General features: G+C 54.1%; 1 protein-coding gene across 5 annotated transcripts in view; it reads left to right on the top strand.

Annotated features, from left to right (window-relative positions):
- MYRF (myelin regulatory factor) overlaps positions 1-20895 on the top strand; it is a 64272-nt gene extending 43377 nt beyond the window's left edge. For 4 of the 5 annotated variants that reach the window (XM_062630528.1, XM_062630530.1, XM_062630531.1 and 1 more), the window contains 20 exons: positions 422-617; positions 1071-1147; positions 1782-1892; positions 2219-2309; positions 3495-3695; positions 5158-5266; positions 5596-5705; positions 6816-6976; positions 7951-8023; positions 8311-8399; positions 8538-8606; positions 9750-9830; positions 11565-11650; positions 12483-12644; positions 13648-13914; positions 14750-14837; positions 14972-15046; positions 15153-15255; positions 15735-15809; positions 17027-20895. In XM_062630528.1, the coding sequence (XP_062486512.1) occupies positions 422-617; positions 1071-1147; positions 1782-1892; positions 2219-2309; positions 3495-3695; positions 5158-5266; positions 5596-5705; positions 6816-6976; positions 7951-8023; positions 8311-8399; positions 8538-8606; positions 9750-9830; positions 11565-11650; positions 12483-12644; positions 13648-13914; positions 14750-14837; positions 14972-15046; positions 15153-15255; positions 15735-15809; positions 17027-17113 (2311 nt within the window). In that variant the 3' untranslated portion in view covers positions 17114-20895. The remainder of the gene's footprint in view (positions 1-421; positions 618-1070; positions 1148-1781; positions 1893-2218; positions 2310-3494; positions 3696-5157; positions 5267-5595; positions 5706-6815; positions 6977-7950; positions 8024-8310; positions 8400-8537; positions 8607-9749; positions 9831-11564; positions 11651-12482; positions 12645-13647; positions 13915-14749; positions 14838-14971; positions 15047-15152; positions 15256-15734; positions 15810-17026) is intronic. The other variant, XM_062630529.1, reaches the window with a different exon arrangement.
- Positions 20896-20901: the final 6 nt, after the last annotated feature.

Raw genomic sequence — 20901 nt, forward strand, 5'->3', positions numbered from 1 at the left:
TGCTGCATGGGCTTAGGCAAAGTGTTGGGCTCCTGTTGGTCAGGGTCTGCCTATGCCTATGAGTCCCAAGAGCAGCATCAGCGCAAGACAGGAGGGATGGCATCAGAGGCCATCTCTTTTGCCCCAACACAACCCTCCTTCCCCTCCCTTGTGCCTGCTGTGCCTCAGGATTGCTTTGTGGCTGTATGTGTGCTCTGGTCTTCACCATCCATGGTGGTGGGACTGTTCTTGTCTGGTGGGACACAGAGGTGAGCTGTCCACCCAGCCCTTCCCATGCGCATCCACACCCCAGAGCATGGCCATGTACCATGCCCCGTGCACCCCTCCTTGCCTCTGCTTTGGGTGTGTGGCTCATCCTTCCCCCCACCAGCATTACCCTTTGTGGGGCTCACAGCTCTAACCCCCGTTGCCTTCTCCGCAGCCCGATGCTCACGTACCGCGTGGATGCTGACAAAGGGTTCAACTTCTCTGTGGGTGACGATGCCTTTGTGTGCCAGAAGAAGAATCACTTCCAGGTCACGGTCTACATCGGCATGCTTGGAGATCCGAAGTATGTGAAGACCCCCGAGGGCCTGAAACCCTTAGAGTGCTTCTACCTGAAGCTGCACGGAGTGAAGGCAAGCGGGAGCTAAGGGCCAGCAGCAAATCCAGCAGGGAGAGGGGGTTCTTAGCAAGCTGGGATCGAGCAACACCTCATCTTCATGTGCTAAGTCATAGAGGAGTGTGTAGGAGAGTGCTGACGGCCAGGACAAGGCAGATCTTGATTAGTGAGTGCTAAGATGGGCTCAGGTCCATGGACACACCATGCCTGGGTGTCTTCAGGGCTGCCTTTCACTCACCTTTGACTCTGGAGGTATATAGGGACTTTGGGAAGATCCTTTCACCCTCAGACACCCCATTGCCCAAGCCGTGCTTGGCCAGTGACCACGCTCAAGCTGGGTCTTGCAAGTCAGTTGCACTGGGTGATAGGAGGGCTGGGCAGACAGCTACCCTGTGCTGGGGTGAAGGAGGTGGGATGGGGCAGCTCTCCCTCTCTGTTCTTTATCACATGCCCCAATCTTTGTCTCCAGCTAGAGGCCTTGAACCAGTCGATCAACATAGAGCAGTCGCAGTCTGACCGCAGCAAACGGCCCTTCAACCCCGTGACGTGAGTACTGTTCATGTAGGAGAAGTGATGCTGGGGCATCAGCAGCAGCAGAAGAGGGTGAAAGGGGCTGAGCTGCAGGTCTCAGGATCAGGCTGCGAGTGTCAGGCTCTCCAGTTTGCTGCAATGCTTCCCACAGCAATGTTTTCCTCTCTTTGCATACCCTTTACATGCCCAGTTCATGGACCTGCCTTGGTAGAGCAGGCCAGGAGATGGCTGTGGAATCGTAGAACAGTTTGGGTTGGAAAGGACCTTAAGATCATCCAGTTCCAACCCCCTGCCATGGGCAGGGACACCTCACACTAAACCATCTCACCCAAGGCTCTGTCCAGCCTGGCCTTGAACACTGCCAGGGATGGAGCATTCACAGCCTCCCTGGGCAACCCATTCCAGTGCCTCACCACCCTAACAGGAAAGAATTTCCTCCTTATCTCCAACCTGAACTCCCCCTGTTTCAGTTTGAACCCATCACCCCTTGTCCTGTCCCTCCAGTCTCTGATGAAGAGTCCCCTCCAGCATCCCTGTAGCCCCCTTCAGACACCGGGAGCTGCTCTGAGGTTCCCATGCAGCCTTTCCCCAATCACCTCCTCTCCAGCAGTGTCATCACTCCCTCCTCTCTTCCTTTTCCCTTCCTCAGGGTCACCCTGCCTCCAGAGCAGGTCACCAAAGTCACCGTGGGGCGGCTGCACTTCAGCGAGACCACAGCCAACAACATGAGGAAGAAAGGCAAACCCAACCCGGACCAGAGGTGAGGGGCACAGAGGCATCCTTCAAGCCATTCTGAGCACTCAAGGCTTGTGGATGTGCCAGGCCTTGGCTTGGGCAGTGTGGCTGGATGGAGGGAGACATGGGGGGCAGTCCTGGATTGCTCCCCCGTTGTCTGTGTGCAGGAGAGGAGGTGTCTGCTATGGCCACAAGAAGGGTCTTCTACTCTGTGAGGCATTAGGGACAATGCTTGTGCCCCACAGCACGTGGAGAAGGGATGTTCCAAGCCCACCTCAGCCTCCAGAGGGGGAGCAGGCTCAGCAGTACCCAGTGCAGGATGGCACCCTGACCTGTCTTCCCCCTTGGCAGGTACTTCATGCTCGTGGTAGCCTTGCAGGCACACGCACAGAACCAGAACTACACGCTGGCTGCCCACATTTCAGAGCGCATCATTGTCAGGGTAAGTCCCTTTCTCCTCCCTCAGCCTCTGCAGGTACCCGATAGTCCATTGCTGGATGTCCTGGGTGATCCTCCTTCCTTCCCCTGGCTTTTCAGTGCTTTCCCCACCCATCCCTTTCCCACCTTCTCCAAACTCTTAGCTTTCCTTCTCTCTGTCCATGCCTGCCTTCTGGCTCCATCCTTTCCACACATCCTGCATCAGAGCAGCCTCAGGACATGCAAGAACTTGCAGCCTCCTTCTTGCCCATCACAGGGGATTGCAGGCAGCCTGGACTGCCCCATCCCTTGTGGGTCACAGAACCACAGCAGCAGGGCAGAACCCCAGGGTCTGGGACCTAGGAGCAGCAGCCATGTCACTCGGTCTCCTATTGTCCTGCGTGGATCTGGTTGGGGTTGTTGGAACAGCTCTGATAGCTGAGATAACAGACAGCCCAAGAAAGCAGGGGTATTCCTTTAGGGAGAGGAGCAGAGCAGCAGGCATTGCCTTGGTTTCTGCAAGCTTAGACAGAGGCTGCCTCTGCTCTCAGGGCAGGCTGGGATCTGTTCCCAGCGGTGGCACCAGATCCCCGTCCCTGCCACTTTGCCTTGTGCTGCTGCAAAGCTCTGTCTCAGACCTCCACAGCCTCGCTTGTCCTCTGCTGGCTCTGTCCTGGCTGTCCAGCTCCTTGCTGTCCCTGCAAGGCTGGGACTGCCTCAGCTCAGTCTCAAGGCTTCCTAGGGCTGTGATTCAGTGTGCTGCAGGCTGGAGAGGGCACCCCTGCCTGGATCTCGTGACCTAGAGACGTTCATCCCAACACACTGTTCATCCCAACAGCCCCTTCTTATCTCTCAGGATCCTGGGATGAACATGGCCCAGGTTCAGCCAAGATCTTCCCCATTTCTGTGGAGCAAGAGCACCCTTGCTGGGTGTTTCTCCTTACGCCAAGCTTCGTTTTGGAGCTGTTTCACATCCATACTAATGGAGACAGCACCATCCAGGCCACCACAGCAGCTTGGAGCTCTCTGATGCCCATCTGTTGCCCTCAGCCTCTGCTGCTATACAGTCGCACAACATGCATGGAGGGCTGTGTCTGTGGGGCAATCCTGACCTCCTCACTGTGTCTCCACCTCCAAGTGCAGCATCACTGCAGCGTTCTTCCCCCTGGATCTGCTGCTTCTCAGTCCCCACTTCCCTGTCTCTCCACAGGCCTCCAACCCTGGCCAGTTTGAGAGTGACAGCGACGTGCTTTGGCAGCGGGCACAGCTCCCTGACACCGTGTTCCACCACGGCCGGGTCGGCATCAACACGGACCGCCCCGATGAAGCCCTCGTGGTCCATGGCAATGTGAAGGTCATGGGCTCGCTGATGCACCCTTCAGATGCCCGCGTGAAGGAGGACATCCAGGAGGTGAGAGCCAGGCAGAGCAGATCAGGGACCTGAGGCACCACAGAAGGTGTGAGTGTCCTTGTGAGTCTTTCAGCTGCTGATTTGACATGGTCCTTATGGGCATTTGACATAGTCCTTATGGGCAACCTGGCCTCCTATTGACCAGGTTTTGACATAGTCCCTATGGGCTACCTGAGCTCCTATTGACCAGGTTTTGACATAGTCCTTATGGGCGACCTGAGCTCCTATTGACCAGGTTTTGACATAGTCCTTATGGGCGACCTGAGCTCCTATTGACCAGGTTTTGACATAGTCCTTATGGGCAACCTGGCCTCCTATTGACCAGGTTTTGACATAGTCCCTATGGGCGACCTGAGCTCCTATTGACCAGGTTTTGACATAGTCCTTATGGGCAACCTGGCCTCCTATTGACCAGGTTTTGACATAGTTCTTACGGGTTACATGAGCTCCTGTTGACCAGGTTTTGACATAGTCCCTATGGGCGACCTGAGCTCCTATTGACCAGGTTTTGACATATTCCCTATGGGCGACCTGGGCTCCTATTGACCAGGTTTTGACATAGTCCCTATGGGCGACCTGGGCTCCTATTGACCAGGTTTTGACATAGTCCCTATGGGCGACCTGAGCTCCTATTGACCAGGTTTTGACATAGTCCCTATGGGCGACCTGAGCTCCTATTGACCAGGTTTTGACATGGGTCCTTATGGGCTACATGAGCTCCTATTGACCAGGTTTTGACATAGTCCTTATGGGCTACATGAGCTCCTGTTGACCAGGTTTTGACATGGGTCCTTATGACGACCTGAGCTCCTATTGACCAGGTTTTGACATAGTCCTTATGGGCAACCTGAGCTCCTGTTGGCCAGGTTTTGACATGGGTCCTTATGGGCTACATGAGCTCCTATTGACCAGGTTTTGACATAGTCCTTATGGCTGACCTGAGCTCCTGTTGGCCAGGTTTTGACATAGTCCCTATGGGCGACCTGGGCTCCTATTGACCAGGTTTTGACATGGGTCCTTATGGCGACCTGAGCTCCTATTGACCAGGTTTTGACATAGTCCTTATGGGCAACCTGAGCTCCTGTTGGCCAGGTTTTGACATGGGTCCTTATGGGCAACCTGAGCTCCTGTTGGCCAGGTTTTGACATGGGTCCTTATGGGCTACATGAGCTCCTGTTGACCAGGTTTTGACATGGGTCCTTATGGGCTACCTGAGCTCCTGTTGACCAGGTTTTGACATGGGTCCTTATGGGCTACCTGAGCTCCTATTGACCAGGTTTTGACATAGTCCTTGAACCCCAGTGCAGATGTTCTTTGTCCTGATGCTGGTCTGAGCAGGTCCAGAGCTGTCTCCCAGAGGTATAACCGTGAGCTGCAGTGGGTTTTGCTGCTTGGAGCCAGAATGAGGGGAACTGAAGGAGCAGCTTCCCATTTAGGAGTTGCATGTGTCTGTCTCATCCAGGTGGACACCACAGAGCAGCTGAAAAGGATCTCCCGGATGCGGCTGGTGCATTACAACTACAAGCCTGAGTTTGCCGCCACAGTGGGCATTGAGAACACCTCTGAGACAGGTATGGGCCCTGTGTCACACCACAGTGACCTGTTTGTGTGTCTAGTGCTGGACCTCATGTTCCATAACCCACATTTTGTTCATGGTGCCAAGCCCTGCCTTTCCCTCCAGCTCTACCCAAGCATGGGGTAGGTAAGAGGGGGCTTCTCACCACCTGAAGTTTGGTTATCTAATGGAATTCCCTCTTTAATGAGTGGGAAAGAGGATGGCACTTCCCACAGTGGCTTATAGGGCTTCTATGATAGCGACTCCATGGGCCAGAGAAAGAGCTGTGCCAAGAGGAACCTTGCCCAGCCCACCTTGACCCTCCACTGTGCTGTTTCCATGCAGGTGTCATTGCTCAGGAGGTGAAGGAGATCCTCCCTGAAGCTGTGAAGGACACCGGGGACCTGGTCTTTTCCAATGGGAAGACCCTTGAGAACTTCTTGGTGGTGAACAAGGTTGGTGCCAAGGGAGGCTGGTGAACCTGTGGGGCTGGAAATGGAAGAGGGAAACTGTGATGCCTGGGAAGTGCTTCTAAGCCAGATGAGTTTGAGACCTGGCTGGTCTTTCAAGATGATGGACAGCGGCCATCAGCAGGGAGGAATTAGCCTGATGCTGGTGAAAGTTGGCAGCATCTCCCTCGGGAAGGGAGCATCTCCTTGTTGGCAGGCTCCCGTAGGGAGGCTCTTAGTCCTAATCTCTCCTTTCTAGATAAGATAAGGTGCTTATGTCAAGATAACCCAGAGCACCTGGCTGCCTGACCTCTCTGTAACCTGTTTGCTGCTCAGGGCAGCAAGGGGACAGCTTCCCAAAGCTGCCAGCTCTCTCCTGCATCACTGCCCAGAGTGGGAATGGCCAGGAGTGACCTTCGTGCCTTGTTTCCCCTTGGTGGAAGCCTAAATCCCTGCAGTTACATCGCCAGCCAGCAGATGTGAGCCTGACCTTTTATGTCCCATCCGCATGTGCGGAGGAAGGATGCTCTCCGGAGGCTTCTTGATTTGGGCTCTCCATTGATCTGGATTAACCCTGTTGGATAATGCTGCAGAGTGACTCCAACAGCTTGTGATGTAGAGCAAGGGACAGACTAAGAAGGCTGGAGAAGGGCAGAGATGGGGGTGTTGCTCACTTGGTTTGACCAAAGGCTCCTTGGATGTATGTCTTCTGTGAGTGAGGACTCTGAATTGGCACCAGCAGGAGAGTTCTCAGGGATCCTGCACTTACATTCATTGTTTTGGTTGGGTTCAGAGAGAACACAGAGTCATAGAATGGTTTGGGTTGGAAAGGACCTGAAGCTCATCCAGTTCCAATCCCCTGCCACGGGCAGGGACACCTCACACTAGAGCAGCTTGCTCCAAGCCTCTGTGTCCAACCTGGCCTTGAACACTGCCAGGGATGGAGCATTTCCCACTCCTCCTTCTATCCAGGGGCTGTAGAGGTCTCAATATGATGGTGTTGTGTAGCCTTTCGCTTGGGACGGGGCATGGCAGAGCAGTCAGGGCTGCCAGATCCATCGGCGCAGGAGTGTCTCCGTGTTCCAGAGCACTCACACTGTGACCTGTTCCCTGCAGGAGCGCATCTTCATGGAGAACGTGGGAGCTGTGAAGGAGCTGTGCAAGCTGACAGACAACCTGGAGACCCGCATCGATGAGCTGGAGAGGTGGAGCCACAAGCTGGCCAAGCTGAAGCGCTTGGACAGCATGAAGTCAACCGTGAGCTCCGGGGCATTCAGGTATGGACATCCTGAGGGCACAGGAGCTAGGAGGGATGGCTCCGTTTGAGCCCACGCAGCCCTGAGTGGCAGCTTGGTTTGGGACAGAGGAGATGGGGAGGAGTGGTGGTGGTTGTCAGTTGGCTGGGGTAGATTGAAGGTGTTGAGATTGATCAGATGGGTTTGGCAAACACATACCAACAGCCTGCTCTTAGACCAGCCCCAAAACCGTGGTGTGACATTGTAAGTAAGTAAGTGAGGGGCTTCCTCAGGGCAAAGAGTTTCTCACGCTTCCACAATCATCGTGCTGACCCTGGTGAGCTTATCCAGGTTTGGGGGCAGAATTCAGGTGCTCTGGGCAATGGGACAGCACCGCACCTACCCCTGAGCAGATGAAGTGACAAGGGCTTGTGACTGTCATAGAATCATCATAGAATCCCAGCCTGGTTTGGGTTGGAAGGGAGCTTAAAGCTCATCCAGTTCCAACCCCAACACCTTCCACTGGAGCAGCTTGTTCCAAGCCCCTGTGTCCAACCTGTCCTTGAGCACTGCCAGGGATGGGGCAGCCACAGCTTCTCTGGGCACCCTGTGCCAGCGCCTCAGCACCCTCCCAGGGAAGAGCTTCTGCCTAAGAGCTCAGCTCAGTCTCCCCTCGGGCAGGTTCAAGCCATTCCCCTTGGCCTGTCCCTACATCCCTTGTCCCAAGCCCCTCTCCAGGTTTCCTGCAGCCCCTTCAGGCACTGGAGCTGCTCTCAGGTCTCCCCTTCAGGATCCTTCTCTTGTCCAGGCTGCCCCAGCCCAGCTCTCTCAGCCTGGCTCCAGAGCAGAGCTGCTCCAGCCCTCACAGCATCTCCATGGCCTCCTCTGGCCTCACTCCATCAGCTCCACGTCCCTCTTGTGCTGCTGCCCCGCTCACGCCACACATGAGAATCACGTTTTCACCTTTGAGTGCTGTCCCCGCACAGCTCAGCTCTGTTCCTCCTTTCTCCTTGCAGCCAAACTGGAAGCCAGTTCAGCCGTGCGGGAAGCGTGCCCCACAAAAAGAGGCCCCACAAAGTAGCCAGCAAGGTAAGGAGAAGGTGGCCTCTCTAAGAACAGTCACCTGCGTGCTCCTCATGTGTTCTCTTCCACATGCTGCAGAGGGAGAGACCTTGTCTCCCATGAAATACTCCCATTTCCAGGATCTCTCCTTGGTTTGTCCATGCCTCATGAAGATGTTATTTGGCTTCTGTACTGAGGGGGTTTGGGGCTTGCAGGGGAAACAGGAAGACAGCTTGGGATGGTCAGGGTCAGATCTGAGTGAGGACCGGAGCAATAAGGAGTCCTGAGCTGATCTTGGGGTCTGTCTCTTGCAGTCACCATCAGTTGTCCCAGAGCAGGCCTGCATCAGCCAGCGCTTCCTGCAGGGCACCATCATCGCCCTCGTCATCATCATGGCGTTCAGGTGAGATCCACTTCACCGTCTCCAGCTCATCAGCAAGGGGCTGTGGACCTATGGCTTCTTCCATGGGCTGGAATCCCTTGGAGGGAGATCAGCACCGGGACGTGTCCCTTGCCCCATGATCGTCCTCTTGCTTTCCAGTGTGGTGTCCATGTCCACGCTCTACGTGCTGAGCTTGCGCAGTGAAGAGGACCTTGTGGATATTGATGGGTAGGTTCTTCTGGCTCAATGGGAGGGATGTGGTGACCAGGGGAACCTGAAGCACAAAACTTAGCCACTGTGGGGCTACTGAGCACAGTTCCAGTGAGTCAGTGGGTAAAGCCAACCACACACATCCACACATCCCAGGCTGGTGTCCGTTAAATTATCTGGAGTGAGAAGTGAGGAACAGAGAAGAGAACAGGAAATACCCTGTTTGGTTGTTCATATATCCACTTGTGGCTGGGCTGAATGTTCCTTGCATGCCTCTTCAGCTGTACTAAACCAGCGTCATCCCACTTATTGCAGTGGGGCTGGACCAAGCAGGAGTGTTGATAGTATCACAGAACCATAGAATGGTTTGTGCTGAAAGGGACCTTAAATCTCCTCCAGCTCCAACCCCAACCCCTTCCACTGGAGCAGCTTGCTCCAAGCCCCTGTGTCCAACCTGGCCTTGAGCACTGCCAGGGATGGGGCAGCCACAGCTTCTCTGGGCACCCTGTGCCAGCGCCTCAGCACCCTCACAGGGAAGAGCTTCTGCCTAAGAGCTCAGCTCAGTCTCCCCTCGGGCAGGTTCAAGCCATTCCCCTTGGCCTGTCCCTACATCCCTTGTCCCAAGCCCCTCTCCAGGTTTCCTGCAGCCCCTTCAGGCACTGGAGCTGCTCTCAGGTCTCCCCTTCAGGAGCCTTCTCTTGTCCAGGCTGTCCCAGCCCAGCTCTCTCAGCCTGGCTCCAGAGCAGAGCTGCTCCAGCCCTCGCAGCATCTCCATGGCCTCCTCTGGCCTCTCTCCATTGGCTCCAGGTCCCTCTTGTGCTGTTGCCCCAGAGCTGTTTCTCTGCAAACAGTGTCCTTAGTGTTGAGAGAGCATCAAGGGAACAGCCCGAGCCCTGCAAGCACAAGCAGCCTGTGCTGGGCAGTGTTTTATCTCACTTCCCTCCTTTGGGACCTCACACTTGCAGATAATGAGTCTCTTTTTCTCTCTTTCTCCTCCATATCCTGTTCCTCTCCCTCCTGTTCTGGTTCCATTTCATCCCATACATTTTCTTCCCACTTTGTCTTTCATTTTCCCATTGTCTTTTCATTTCCATTATCATCCATGTCCTGTTCCGTGTCCTCCTCATCTTTCCTTTCCCATCTCCCCTCACTGTCCTGTAGCTCCTTTGCTGTGCCCACTGCCTGTCTCCTGGCCCTCTTTCGGTACAGGGGTCCTGTGGTCCCGGTCGCTCTGTGTCCACGGTATGTTACTCTTTCATTATACCCCTACTGAATTGCTGCATCCCTCAATTCCTCTTCTTTCTTCCATCTGCACCACACAAGACCAAGGAACATTGAAAGCAAAGGAAGGGCGAGGAGTATACATCAGCAAGTCCAAAAGGAAGGGTTATGGACCCTGTGAGGAAGGGAATGAGTAGGAGATGGAAGAACCAATTCATCAAAGGCTAAATAAGGACATTACATACTGCAGGCAGAGAGGGAGCAGTTTGAAAGGAATAAAGGGAGGATGTAGAAAGGATGAAGACTTGGCAGGTTCCTACCTTCTCTTCGTATGGCAGTAGGTTTATTATGCAGGTTCACTCTCAAGTACAACCCATTTCACTGTGTGAAAGGACAGACACAAACCCTAAATGGTTTCTTTTTATGAGCCGTCACCTCTGGGAGTGTTTGGAAAGGTGCTGATCGGTGGCAAGGTGCTGAGTTACTCATTAGACCCTGTAAAGCACTTTGCTTTATGGGATCTGCTGGAAAGTACTTTGGTTAAATGGAATTCGGGACCTATCTGTCCATCAGGTTCCTTTGAACAAAGCACTGCGTGAAGAGCAGTGGAAGGCACAGTTATTTGTTCCTTAGGAACTCCACATCTGGGTGTTTCATAGGAAGCTGTTAAAAAAGCATCTGCTTTTGGGATGCAAGATAAAGCCAAGCATGGGAAGTGTTGATGATGCAGGGGATGAAGCTGAGGGATGCATCTTTGGCTTGTGCCCCTATTCCCTCCAGGAGAACACCGCTGCATCTCCCTTCACCAGGAGAGATACATGTACTAAGCTACATCCTGCAGTGACAATATGGTATTTTGATGTCTCTAATGAGTGAAAGCTCCGTTTATCTTTGAGAAACCTTGAGCAGTGCAAAAGGAACAGGCAAGATGTGGGTACAGTGTGGGACAGGTAGAACTGAACTGCTCCTGGGCAGGGTCTGGACAGCTAAAATCTTAAGGATCTTTGTTAGGAGCTCAGTAAACTTCCTGCTTAGTGGACAGCTACAGTGTGTGAAGGCAAGAGCTTGGGTTATCCCATATCTCCATGTGTGATGTGCCCATGTAATGGTATTGCTCTGGGCTCCTTGCATCCGTGAGGCAGCGGTTCCTCCCCTTTCACATCTGCCTTACTCCCAGGAGGTGCCTGTGGTGTCCTCAGCTCGGGTCTTGGTAGCTTCAGTGGAACACCTGAAATCACCTGGGATGAATGTAGGTGGGATCGTGTGTGTCTGTAATGACCAAGGGGAGGAACAGTTTGTCTCCAAGAGATAAGGGGCAATTCCCTTAAGGAATGGTGAGAGCTTGGAGCCTGTTATGGCCTAATGTGTTGAGACCTGAGCACATAAATCCACCTAGGAGAGCACTGTTGGAAACCAAGTACACCCTGTTGGACAGTGAGCATCAAAGGAGCATCACTGTTGTCCTCTGAGACAGCTGGGATTTGGCCTTGGCAGACATGGGATTGCCATTGAACCTGCTGTGGCTTTTCCATGCTCTGCTTGCTGCCTCCATGGCTTCCATACTTCTCTCCTGCCTCCCCTTTCCCAGATGGCTCCAGTCTGTGCTTCTCCTCACCCTTGTGCTCTCCGCATCGGCTCTTGCTCCATGTACCTGGTCCCATCACCCCACTCACTGCTACAGCCGCTTCCCTCTTCACATACAGTGACACTGTTGTCCTTGTGCTCGATGTCTTCACCATGGTTTGCCCCTTTCAGGTCAAGCCAGAACCTTGATAAAACACAGACAGTGAGATCCACAGCTGCATCCGGTGGAGCCGGCAGCAGGATCCCCACGCACCACGGTAGGTCACAGTGGGGCAGAGGGTCTGGTGGAGGTACATAATGATGGGTTGTGGTGCAGGGTGATGTACGTGGCTGGTCCTCCATGCCAGGGGCTTGTTGGCACTGGGAGGTCAGAGAATCCCAGCCTGGTTTGGGTTGGAAGAGAGCTGAAAGCTCCTCCAGCTCCAACCCCGACCCCTTCCACTGGAGCAGCTTGCTCCAAGCCCCTGTGTCCAACCTGGCCTTGAGCACTGCCAGTGATGGGGCAGCCATAGATCCTCTGGGCACCCTGTGCCAGCGCCTCAGCACCCTCCCAGGGAAGAGCTTCTGCCTCAGAGCTCATCTCAGTCTCCCCTCGGGCAGGTTCAAGCCATTCCCCTTGGCCTGTCCCTACATCCCTTGTCCCAAGCCCCTCTCCAGGTTTCCTGCAGCCCCTTCAGGCACTGGAGCTGCTCTCAGGTCTCCCCTTCAGGAGCCTTCTCTTGTCCAGGCTGCCCCAGCCCAGCTCTCTCAGCCTGGCTCCAGAGCAGAGCTGCTCCAGCCCTCGCAGCATCTCCATGGCCTCCTCTGGCCTCTCTCCATCAGCTCCACGTCCCTCTTGTGCTGCTGCCCCAGAGCTGGATCAGGGCCGCAGGGGGGGTCTCCCCTTCACACAGCAGAGGGGCAGGATCCCCTCCCTGAGCTGCTGCTCAAGCTCTGGGGGTGCAGCCCAACACAAGGTGGGGGGGTTCTGAGCTGCAAGGTCCTGGGGCTCTGGTTCTGTGGAAGGGATGCTGGGGGCACTTGGTGCTGTTTGTTTTGGCTGCCTCTCCATTTGACTTCGTCCTCGTGTCCCTGCTGATTGCCCTGCAGCCACAGAGGACACACATGACCTGCTCCTCGGCTCACCTGCTCCCAGCGTGTCAGCCTGCTTCAGCCCACCCTGCTTCTCCACGTGCTGCTCTGCTGCTCCCACCAACGCCTCCTCTGTTACCCTCTCTGAGACCAGCCCCACTCATGCCACCAACCGGACAGGTAAGACCCAAGCCAGGCACCAAGGTCTGCCTCCCCATTGCAGCACGGCCCCAGCCCTGTCTCACCTTGTGTGAAAAGGATGTGCTTGGTTCCCATCACATCCCTGCCTGGGTTGGGACCTGCCAGGACCCACTGAGTCCTGGCAGGCAGCAGTGGGACAGAGCAGCACTGCCAGCCTGAACCCGTGGGGCATGGTTCAGGCATCCATGGTTGTGCAGCCGGGGTAAGTGAGGGCTGGGAGGTTTCTGAAGCTGATGCTTTGCCAGCACCGAGCCATGAGAGGCTATACCAGGAGTCCAGCGTGCCAGAGCAACCATACCTTGGATCCTCTGTTGGCTTCAAGCAGGGTTCTGCCATTCCAAGGCTGTGATGCCTCTTGGCTGCCCAAGCAGGGCTTTTGCAGGCTCCTTTGCTCCATCATCATCACTGTCGCAGGAGAAACAGCGCCTTGGGCAGTCACCGCAGAGCCAAAAGACTCCTGGAGACCTTGCCTTAGGCACCGTGCCCTACCGAGCACAGGGCTGTGTCCCTGCTTTGTCCCTCTCTAGCTTCCCTTTGCTGTGAGGATCCCACCGGGAAGAGGCTCCCTGTCCCTGCTTTGTCCCTCTTTAGCTTCCCCTTGCTGTGAGGATCCCACCGGGTAGAGGCTCCCTGTCCCTGCTTTGTCCCTCTTAGCTTCCCCTTGCTGTGAGGATCCCACCGGGAAGAGGCTCCCTGTCCCTGCTTTGTCCCTCTCTAGCTTCCCCTTGCTGTGAGGATCCCACCGGGAAGAGGCTCCCTGTCCCTGCTTTGTCCCTCTTAGCTTCCCCTTGCTGTGAGGATCCCACCGGGAGGAGGCTCCCTGTCTCTGTCCCTCTTAGCTTCCCCTTGCTGTGGGGATCCCACCGGGAAGAGGCTCCCTGTCCCTGCTTTGTCCCTCTTTAGCTTCCCCTTGCTGTGAGGATCCCACCGGGAAGAGGCTCCCTGCCTCTCACCGCACCTTTTCTCTCCCTTTCCCTTACAGACCAAAGCCAGCCCTCCCTCCTGCCCGTGACAAACATCAAAGGCAAATCCAGGGGCATCCCAGGGAAAGCGATTTCCTACGCCAAGTGGCCGAAGACGCCAGACAGGTCTCAGAGCTTCGGCAGCCCCAATGCCAGCCCCTCTTCCCCCTTCACCCACAGCAAAGCCAAGGACATCTCCAACCTCTCGCTGGGGCAGCCCCGGCAGCAGCGCAGCATCAAGCAGCCGCTGAGGCAGTGGCCCCGTGCGGAGGAGCCCAGCCCGGGCGGTAGGTGGATGCTGTCATCTCTCCCTGCATTGACACCGTGGTCCTGGGCTCCCTCTTGGGGCGTCCTCAAGCAACTGGGGCTCATCTTTTGAATGTTAACGTTTGAGACGTACATTATTTAAGGGGTTTAATGGTTTTTATTTTAATTAATTAAATTATCAATGAATTGAATTGAAATATTTTTTTATTTATTTAAGTAATGAATTAATTTTATTTCATTTAATGTTTATGCATACATTTATACATCTTGATAAGCAAAATGGTATCTGACCTGCTGTGGAATGGAAACAATAGAGATGGGTTAATAGTTGGACTTGATGATCTTAAAGGTCCTCTCCAACATAAATGATTCTATGATTCTCCTGCACAGCTCTCACTGTGTGTCTCCATCTTGCAGCTTATTTGCCCCTCAGTGTAGCAGGATTCAACCTCCAGCCCTGGATGGAGCCCTTCCTCCCCTGGTGCTGCCCTATGCTTTCTGGCCATGTTACCCTCTTGTTAGCTCCCTTCTGAAGCTGCCGTAGCAGCATCTCCATTCATAACCCCATCTGGGTGTGCTATGGGTAAATCAGATCCAGAGGAAGAAACACGCAGATTCAGTGATGCTGGCAGCAAAGAGAAAGGAGTGTTGATGACCAGCCATTGGTATAGTCTGGAGCATCCCTTCTCCTGGCTCTCCATGGCTGGATGTGGTGTTAGCACAGCCCTGCAGCAGTCTGACCCCCTCTCTGATTACACACTGATAAGAAAAGGTGGTCTGGGTGCCAGGCATCCCTCAGGGTACCCCAGCACCATCCCTTTGCTGTTCCTCAATAGCCTGTTCTCCATCCTGCAGGATCAAGCCCAGTGCTGCTCTCCATCCGGATCCTGGAGATCAATATGGCCATTGAGTCCCAGCACTGTGCGGCTGCTGACACGTGCAGGTGAGCGAGGTCAGGCTGGTGGCATCACTTTTGGGAGCTCCCCTCTAAAGCTTCACCCAACAGAGACTTTGGGTCCTGTCCTGCTCATCTCACAGCCACCATGGTGAGATCCAATGCTCTTTCTGTGTCCCTAGGACTGGAAACTTCACCTACCGCATCCCCGTCAGCCAGCTCACAGCAGTGAACACCAACCTGACCCTGGAGATGAAGTGAGTGCACAGGGCTCATCTCTTTGGTCTTTTGGTCCCCCTGAAGCTGGGAGAGAGGTGGCAGAGGCTGCTCCTTTCAGGGGCTTACTAAGTCTTGTCTCCTCAGCTCCTCCTCTGCTGTGTCCATCTCCCTTTGTGGCCTTGTCTCCAGTGACCCCTGCCAGGATGCTGCGAGCAGGAACAGCTCCACCGATGCCACAGGCGCACAGGTAGGGAGGGAACAGCCCAAAATCCATACAGGTCACCCCAGCACACCACTGATCCCTGCAGGGGGATGCCAGCAACCTGGCTAGGGCAGCACAAGAAGGAATTCATGCTCAAGTAAAGCTGGACTTTGCACTGGCTAACATCAGACATCCACCGGAGGTGTTTGGATACCTGATCCGTGTGCTCACTCATGGAATCATCGCATCCAACCCCTCTGCATGAGCCCCACGAACGTGGGAAGAGTCCAGGGTGGACCACATCCTAATGAAATCCCTGCAGGGGGATATGCAGAGCTGCAGCAAACCCTTGATACCCTCCTTGTCCCTCTCAGTCCAGCTCAATTGCTGGCCCTGGAGACGTTGCTCCTCCAGAGGCAGCACTTGACAGCACAGGGTTGCGTTTCCTTGCTAGTCTGGCCCAGGAGGACATTCCCAGAAGCTCAGCCCCAATCTCATCCCAGCTATTCTCCTTTCTTCCCCAGGAAACCACGCATCGTTGGCCTCTCGTGATGATGTCTTTCCGGGAGTTCACCTACCACTTCAGGGTAGCACAGCCTGTGAGTACCAGGAGCTGCCTTGGCCAGGGCTGAGCAGGAGGAGAGCAACGGGGCCATGGCAGGTGTAGCAGCTACATTGCACCGAGAGCCTTAGAACTATAGAATCAACCAGGTTGGAAAAGACCTGTAAAATCATTAGGTCCCACCATGCCAAGTGAAAGGTCCTACACATGGGTCGGAGCAATCCCAAGCACAGCTACAGGTTGGGCAGAGAAGAGATTCAGAGCAGCCCAAGGAGAAGGACTTGGGGGTGTTGGTTGATGAGAAAATGAACATGAGCCGGCTTCAGTGTGCGCTCGCAGCCCAGAAACCAACCGTGTCCTGGGCTGCATCCAAAGCAGCGTGACCAGCAGGTCCAAGGAGGTGATCCTGCCCCTCTGCTCTGCTCTCGTGAGACCTCACCTGGAGCATTGTGTGCAGTTCTGGTGTCCTCAACATAAAAAGGACATGGAACTGCTGGAACAAGGCCAGAGGAGGCCACGAGGATGCTCAGGGGCTGGAGCACCTCCTGTATGGAGACAGGCTGAGGAAGTTGGGGCTGTTCAGCCTGGAGAAGAGAAGGCTGCGGGGAGACCTCAGAGCAGCTTCCAGTGTCTGAAGGGGGCTATAGGGATGCTGGGGAGGGACTCTTCATTAGGGACTGCAGTGACAGGACAAGGGGTAACGGGTTCAAACTGAAACAGGGGAAGTTTAGATTGGATGTAAGGAAGAAGATCTTCACTGTTAGGGTGCTGAGGCACTGGAATGGGTTGCCCAGGGAGGTTGTGAATGCTCCATCCCTGGCAGTGTTCAAGGCCAGGTTGGAGGAGGCCTTGGGTGACCTGGTTTAGTGTGAGGTGTCCCTGCCCGGGGTTGGAACTGGATGATCTTAAGGTCCTTTCCAACCCTAACTGTTCTATGATTCTATGATTCTATTACCCCAGCACTGCCAAGGCCACCACTAACCCATGGCACTGAGGGTCTTGTCTACACGGTTTGGGAACACTTCCAGGGATGGTGACTCCAGCACTTTCCTGGGAAGCCTATTCCAGTACCCGATTGCCCTCTTTGAATCAGGTTTACCACTTCCACAGCCCTCTCCATCGTGGCTGTTGCCTTCTACAGCTACCTGGGTGGTTGGGGGATGACTTTCCTTTACCTAACACATAATTCAGGCACAATTCCCCCTTGGATCATGTATCCTACCTTTACCAGCTCTTTCTCTTGCTCTCTCACAGGGCCAAGCCAACTGCAGCACTGCTCCTGAGCAGATGGGCCACCTTTTCACTGACTATTACCTTCAGTTTTACTGGCTCTGTGAGTGAGTCCTGGCAGCACCAGTGCCCTCTGCTTGGAGAGAGGAAGGGGGACTGGTGACACTGGGGAAGACTCCTGTATGCCCTCCTCTGCTAGCCCCCAGCCCCACATCACCCCCAGCTCCTGCGTGGGGCTGGTTTGGCTGTGACTGGTGCCACAGGCACCGAAGCACATGCAGAACATGGGACCTAAGCTGCAGAAACACAACCAGCCCCTTGGTATCTCCTGGGCTCACCTCACCCTGACTTCCACCATCCCAAACCTGTGTCCCCATCCCTTATTGGGATGCTTGTGTCCTCCATCGCTTCTCCTTCCCCTTGCAACACTGGATTTGAAAGCATTACACTGGACAGGTCTGCCCACGGATGGGAGCTCCATCCTGTGCTGGCCCTGATGTACCACGTTGCTTCTTCACAACACTGGAATTGCTCAACACTGGAGCCCTTTCCAAGAGCACAACGCTGGAGTTTGGCTTGGAAAGGCAGGCTGTGCCTGGACTTACTGGAAGTCATACACTGGAGTTGCTGTTCCTTCTGGTTGGCCCAGGGCCACCCCTCCGTAGCCCCCTGCCCCCTGGACCTGGAATGGACTCTCTATGGACAATGAGAGAAGGTGCAGCTTCATCTTTAGCCCCTTCTGTCCCCCTCCTTGCTGGACTCTTTCACCCTACCCAGGTCTGGCTGGATGAACCCCACTAAAGCTGCTGCTGAGGCTGTGCCCAGGCCAGACCATGCGTGAGGACACTTCCCATCAATGACCCTGAGTCACCTGCATTAAATGTGGTGGGACCCCTTCTTATTGTCATTTGGCAGCAGTGTGTGGCCTCTTGCAGTGCGTGGAGCTGCCAGGTCGACCCAGCCACCCAGATGATGTGCATTAAGAGACCCCTGGCAAAGCCTGGTAACACCATGCAGAGCAAGGGTGAGTCCCTGGGGACGTGTGAGGTGGCTTCACTGGCTACCAGCTCCTTGCCAGGCACTGAAGAGGCTGATTGTCACCCCCAAAGGGGTAATGGCAGTGACTGTATGTCCTCGCTCTCACTGTTGGCTGAAAGCAGACAAGTGTATTTTGGGTATTTTACTGTTACAAGTTCTTAACTTGCTAAACTACTGAATTAGTTTGGGTTTAAACTGTATAAAAATGGGTCTTTTACTTCTGTCTCTGTTGAGCTACGTGTGTCCTGCATAGAAAACCAAAGGGGGCCGCTGCAGTGCTCCATGTTAAAGCTACAGCAGTGCTGGGATGCAGCAGACCAACCGACCAGTGCCTGTGTCCTCCTCTCGTCCTGCTCCTGCACCTCTTGCTAAGGAGACATCTGAGTTCCTGGAGGATGAGCTTGTTTGCCAAAGGAAAGCTCAGCCACTGCTGGGGACAGGCAGCGAGGGGGGAATGTCACTCACCCATCCTGAAGCTCACTCTAAGCTGGCTTCAGAGAAGAGCACATCCTGCCCTTTGCAGCCCTGCCACTGGACATCACTTGAACCAAACTGGTTTGGGGAATCACCATCAGGCTCTGGCTGCTGCGTTTGGTTGCCTTCAGTGGAGATGGACACAGCAATCCCTCCTTCCCTTCACCAGCACTGAGGAGGACATGGATGGCTCTGCTGCTCTGGAGAAACAAGCTGCAAAGACTCTGCACATCCTCCCCTTCCAAGTCCAGGAGCAGTTTTCATCTCCTGTCACGCATCTTGGAGCTTCTTTCCAAGCATGTCCCAGGAAAGCAGCCGTAGCCCTGCAATTCCTTGCGACAGCACCACCAGTAGGTGTCTCTGCCACCATAGGCTCGCTATTTGCAGCTCAGGGCTGCATTCCCACAGGCACCAAGCACAACTATACACTGGTTATGCTCTCCAGTTACTAAAATCCATGGAAACCTGAGCAGGCTGGATCCAGTGGGTGAGCAGGGAATGCTGGGCAGCCAAGCAGGAGCAGAGCTAAGGGACTACTTGATTTTGGGAAGCTCAGGGGCAACACAAGAGACCCCAAAGGTGGGAGCAGCTATGAACGAGCAGCTCAGCTCCATGGAATCCCAGAGTGGTTTGTATTGGAAGGGACCTTAAAGCTCATCCAGCTCCAACCCCTGCCACAGGCAGGGACCCCTTCCCCTGGAGCAGCTTGCTCCAAGCCCCTGTGTCCAACCTGGCCTTGAACACTGCCAGGGATGGGGCAGCCACAGCTTCTCTGGGCACCCCGTGCCATGCTCAGCAGGATTCTGTATTTCTCCCAGTGAGCAGGAAGCACACCCCATGGTGTAGCTCTGAAGAAGCCACACAGAACCCTTCCCTCCATCCACCCTCCTTCTGCTTGGCCTTAAACTGGGAAGTTACTTTCTTGGCAGCTTTTATTCTCCACTTGGCAATCAGTGGCCCAGTCTGACATGTCCTTAGTGGTGGGTGACACCATGTGCTCTTTGAATTCTGCCAATCTTAGGGGTAACCATCTCAGACCTGCTGTTTCCCCCTGTATTGTCAAGCTGAGTCAGATGCCCATGTGCTCATTCAGTCCCTGAAGAGGTGATGGGGGGTGTTGTGATGGCTAGGGCTGAAAGCACTGCCTGTGATCACCCCCTTACTGGTGTTCCTGGCTGAGGAAGAGCCATGAGTGCAGCTCCAAAGCCACTCCTGAAGGGAAGGAACCAATCACTAGATAAGTGCTACCAGCAGTGGCCCAAGAGAAGATGGAGTCTCTCAGGTATCTCTGTGATGCTGAACCATGGGTTTCATGAGGGCTCCCAGCAACCCAAGTGCCTAAGGGCTATGGAAACATCTCTAGTGCCTTTTTTTCTGATGCCAGGACAGCACAAGGGAACAGAGGTTCCCCACATGTACATAAACCACTGAGTGCCTCAAAAGCAGGGGTAAAGAGCTTAAAAACTGAGACTAAGGCAACACCTGAAGTGCCAAGGCTGGTCCTACCCACATACAGCTGTGTCACAGCAGAGCAGCACCGGGCTGAAGCAATCCATGGTGCCAGGAGAGGGATCCAGGATGCAGGGTTTAGTGTCTTGTATCTTGTCTTCAAGTGTATCACAAAGTGTCTGGCAGCTGCTGCAGAGCAAAGCAGAAATGAGCTCCAAAGGGGTTTGTAATTACTGAAGTTCACAGGATTGCTTCAAAGCCCAAGGAAACAACTATACAGAGTCCCCCCAAAAGTGTCTGTGCCCTAACAGATGTGTTCCCCATCCCCAATCAGTAATAAGAGAGTTCACAATCAGGCCTTGCCCTGCACAAGAGGAGGGAGCTCTGAGCTGCTGCCTCCAGCCCTCCAGCTTAGGGAAAAGCCCTCTCTTCCCGCTGGAAACACTTCATCCCTCCAGACATCCTCAGCAGGAAGGAAAACAAGGTGGAAATGAGGCCACTTGCCAAAGTTTGGCTGTTTCGGAGTTTGTTTCAAAAGCAAATTCACAAACATTCTGTCCCACTGATGGAGCTTAAAAGCCTGTAAATAGAGACTCTGCCACCACTGCACGAATTAAGGAAGAAAACAAGTAAAGCACTAATTTGTTTGGTTTTAAATGTTGCTGTCACAGCTTTAATCACTGTATATTGCCAGCAAGTTTGTAGGGTTGCATTCTTTAGCAGGTATTATCATGCTCAGTTTTTATTTGTGGGGAACAAAGGTGGTTTCCCTCCTTTCTTTCTGATTTGTATTTATATTTTGCTGAATTTGAGTGCTGAATCTCTGGATTCCCCACTCTTTTTTTTTTTGTTGTTGTTTGGCTTATTTAGACTTTGGTTTATGCTGGAGGTAAAAATACCCATATAAATAAATATATAAATACTGCTTTGTATCCAAG

Source organism: Pezoporus occidentalis, unplaced genomic scaffold (genome assembly GCF_034315485.1).
Source record: "Pezoporus occidentalis ecotype Australia unplaced genomic scaffold, CSIRO_AGI_Poc_V1 ctg355, whole genome shotgun sequence".
Taxonomy (NCBI): domain Eukaryota; kingdom Metazoa; phylum Chordata; class Aves; order Psittaciformes; family Psittacidae; genus Pezoporus; species Pezoporus occidentalis.